The sequence below is a fragment of the Oncorhynchus masou genome, unplaced genomic scaffold (assembly GCF_036934945.1).
Source record: "Oncorhynchus masou masou isolate Uvic2021 unplaced genomic scaffold, UVic_Omas_1.1 unplaced_scaffold_1291, whole genome shotgun sequence".
In the NCBI taxonomy this organism is placed as follows: Eukaryota; Metazoa; Chordata; class Actinopteri; order Salmoniformes; family Salmonidae; genus Oncorhynchus; species Oncorhynchus masou.
The window spans coordinates 169,257-172,547 of record NW_027002756.1 but is presented as its reverse complement, the minus strand read 5'-3'; the positions used below and the strand labels follow the sequence as shown (position 1 = coordinate 172,547).

Below are 3,291 nucleotides of genomic sequence, written 5' to 3'. Positions count from 1 at the left end.
AATGCACTGTGTGTATGTACAGCACCTGTCAAAAGTTGACACACCTACTCATTCAAGGGTTTTTCTTTATTATTACTTTGTACTATTTTCTGCAATGGAGAATAATAGTGAAGACATTAAAACTATGAAATAACACAATCGTGTATTAACCAACTAAAAGTGTTAAATCAAAAAATATATTTTATATAATTTGAGATTCTTCAAAGTAGCCATCCTTTGCCTTGATGACAACTTGGCACACATCTACTTCCTTAACTACCTCATAAGTCTAAGGATTTAGACAGAAGAGCCAGTAGAACTTGAACCCTCACGACCTTCCCGACCCAGAGGCACGTGCAAAGGTTCCATAGTCCCTGGTGACGGGAAGTTCAGCGCCAGACATCAGTCACGCTCCGGTCTCAAACCTAATAAGAGCCGCCTGCTACAAACAGAATACTAGAAAAGTATTTGCGAAATACAAACATTAAAACATCTGTTGGTTGTGAAAATAAATCTAGACATCTTTCAATAGTTGGCCAAGAGTGTGAGAATACAGATTCAACATGGACTTATTTATTAAAGCTTGGTTTGTCATTATACAAATGTCATCGTGAAACTGCATGCAGCGGCTCGTTGTGAGGCACGTTACTGAGGAAAAATGAGCGTCAATCATTTTAAAAACTACATTATCTGACAGAATTGCATAACTTAATCATTTCAATATTGCAGTAAAATCCAACTATAAAATTAAACCCATAAATTTTAAAGCCGTTTTTTGTTGTTTTTGTTTTCCCAAGTAAACATGTGTATCATAAAATACACAAGTAAAAGACAACACAGAAGGAGAGACGTTAAGAACAAGTTGCAAATAAGACAGTTTCACGTACAGATTCATTTTGCATTGTGTATTTTGCTTTTATAACTAAATAATATCTAAGGTGAGGGGTACAAAGTCAAACACAGAGGCATGTAAAATCAGTATTACAGTAAAAGATGACCTACAGGCTGGACATGGGGGCAAACAGGGGTCCTTAAGACGACTCGTTTCAGGCCCAGTAAAACGCTGAGTCCTTGGACTAGCTGAGGACGATCTCATTACATGAATGTTGAAAGCATTCGCAGAACCAGGTTACTGGGAATGCCTATTTGAGGACTCCTCTGGTAGTTGAAACGTTCAAGACGGCCACTGCCGGTCTTCAATTTGACCTTTGACACTATAAAAAAAAAGGGGGGGGGGTGCTCCGTGATTGGAGTTTTAAAATCCGTCAACTGGAAGTACATTCCCTTCGCGTCAGGAAAGCACCATGGCTTTATGGGTAAAAAGAGAAATGTGCAAACGTTGCTCCTACACACCTGTAGGAGGTGATAACAACAAAGATGACATTCACACATCAATTAGACAATACTAACATCTGAATTCATTGTCAGTCCTCTTGTTTCTCTGAAAAACATGAAGAAACATGAAACAAAAACAAAGGAGGAGCAAAGAAACAGGCACCCAAAGAAACAGGCACCCAAAGAAACAGGCACCCAAAGAAACAGGCACCCAAAGAAACAGGCACACAAAGAAACAGGCACACAAAGAAACAGGCTTACAGGCACCCAAAGAAACAGGCACCCAAAGAAACAGGCTTACAGGCACCCAAAGAAACAGGCACCCAAAGAAACAGGCACCCAAAGAAACAGGCTTACAGGCACCCAAAGAAACAGGCACCCAAAGAAACAGGCTTACAGGCACACAAAGAAACAGGCACCCAAAGAAACAGGCACCCAAAGAAACAGGCACTCAAAGAAAGGACAACTCGTCATTTTGGGGATTTCCCACACAGTGTCACACATCTGTGATAATAAACTAATATTTTCTGTTGACCGCAGTCGGGTAGCTTAACCATCACCATTTTGATTTAAGTGGATCGTTAACAAGAGATAATAACCCAGATTTAATTTCACCACAGCTCGTCTACATTTGGCAAAATGAAAAGTAAAAAAAATAAAAAATACTAATTGGTCACAGTTTCTCTGCTGAATGACTTTGGGCAGGCAATCCCTGTCTCTTTGTACAGTATACAGTTGAAAGGTAAATGGATGAGTTAAAATCCTTTTGGGACAAAAAAAAACCCCGTCAGAAGTATAACAAAAAAAGCACAAAAAAAACAACAACAAAAAAAACGATGGATGACTTTTTAAACCACTGGCTAGTTGCTGCTCTTCCTTCTCCGTTATGTTATACAAGTATGTCGTTTTTCGCTTTCTTCAGTCGTTGGTCTCACGCTGTAATCTGAGGCATACCGTGTACACAATCCACTTCCTGAACTCCTGAACTCTTGACCTCAACTGGCTGTTTCCAAACAGGAAGCGGAACTTACACCAAAAAAAAAAAAAAAAAAAAAAAAAAAAAAAAAAAAAAGAAAAATGTATTGTCACGCACGAAGAAACGGATCCAAAAAAGATGGATGAATAGTCATCATATCTATTCAACCACCCCTCCCCCAAAAAATGAAGGGGGAGGGGAGGGGCAGAGTGGCAGCTTCAAGTGTGCGCTGGTCACAGTACTGCCTGTTTTCCACGGGAATGTTCTACGGGGGGGGGTGATCGGAAAGGAGGGGTTAGGTTGGGGGGGGGCAGGTCAGGGGAGTGTGGAGGTGTTAGGAGAGGGAACGAAAGGAGAGGAGGGTGAGATTGGGAAGGGGAGGTGTTAGGAGAGGGAAAGAAAGGAGGAGGAGGAGCAGCTCACCACACCTCCCTTCTCTCTCTCCATGAGCTCTACTCCCACTCTGTGGTACCGGGAGGTTTGGAGGTCAGGTCAAACATCACCCGGGAGATGCCAGGGATCTTCTTGATCTCATTCACCATCTTCAGCACCACCTGGGGGAGACATGACAGATAATACAAGAGAAGAAGAGACAAGGGTTCAAAGCCGGAGACTGGTTTAAACATCTGCACTGAGAGCAATAGAACTGTGTCGGTCTGTCTGAGCCCCATCTGGTGGTGAGCCTCAGTACCTCCTCGGGGATATGTTTTCCGGGCGTGGCGGGTATCCCGGTCATGAAGTCACTGGTGATGAAAGTCCTGACGACCACAGAGCGCCGGCAGGACGGCTGCCTCTGTGAGGAATCGCGGTCGAAGTGCAGCGGGGTCAGGATGACGGGCATCTGACTGATCTTCCCAGAGTAACCTGGGAGAAAGAGGGAACAGAGGGGTCAGGATGACGGGCATCTGACTGATCTTCCCAGAGTAACCTGGGAGAAGGAGGGAACAGAGGGGTCAGGATGACAGGCATCTGACTGATCTTCCCAGAGTAACCTGGGAGAA

At 43.3% G+C, this 3,291-nt stretch overlaps 1 protein-coding gene across 1 annotated transcript in view; it reads right to left on the bottom strand.

Moving 5' to 3' along the window:
• Positions 1 to 532: 532 nt before the first annotated feature.
• LOC135530209 (GMP synthase [glutamine-hydrolyzing]) overlaps positions 533 to 3,291 on the bottom strand; it is a 23,952-nt gene continuing 21,193 nt past the window's right edge. The window contains exons 15-16 of the mRNA XM_064958578.1: positions 2,982 to 3,154; positions 533 to 2,844 (exon numbers count right to left, since the gene is read on the bottom strand). Coding sequence (XP_064814650.1) covers positions 2,743 to 2,844; positions 2,982 to 3,154 — 275 coding nt within the window. The 3' untranslated portion in view covers positions 533 to 2,742. The remainder of the gene's footprint in view (positions 2,845 to 2,981; positions 3,155 to 3,291) is intronic.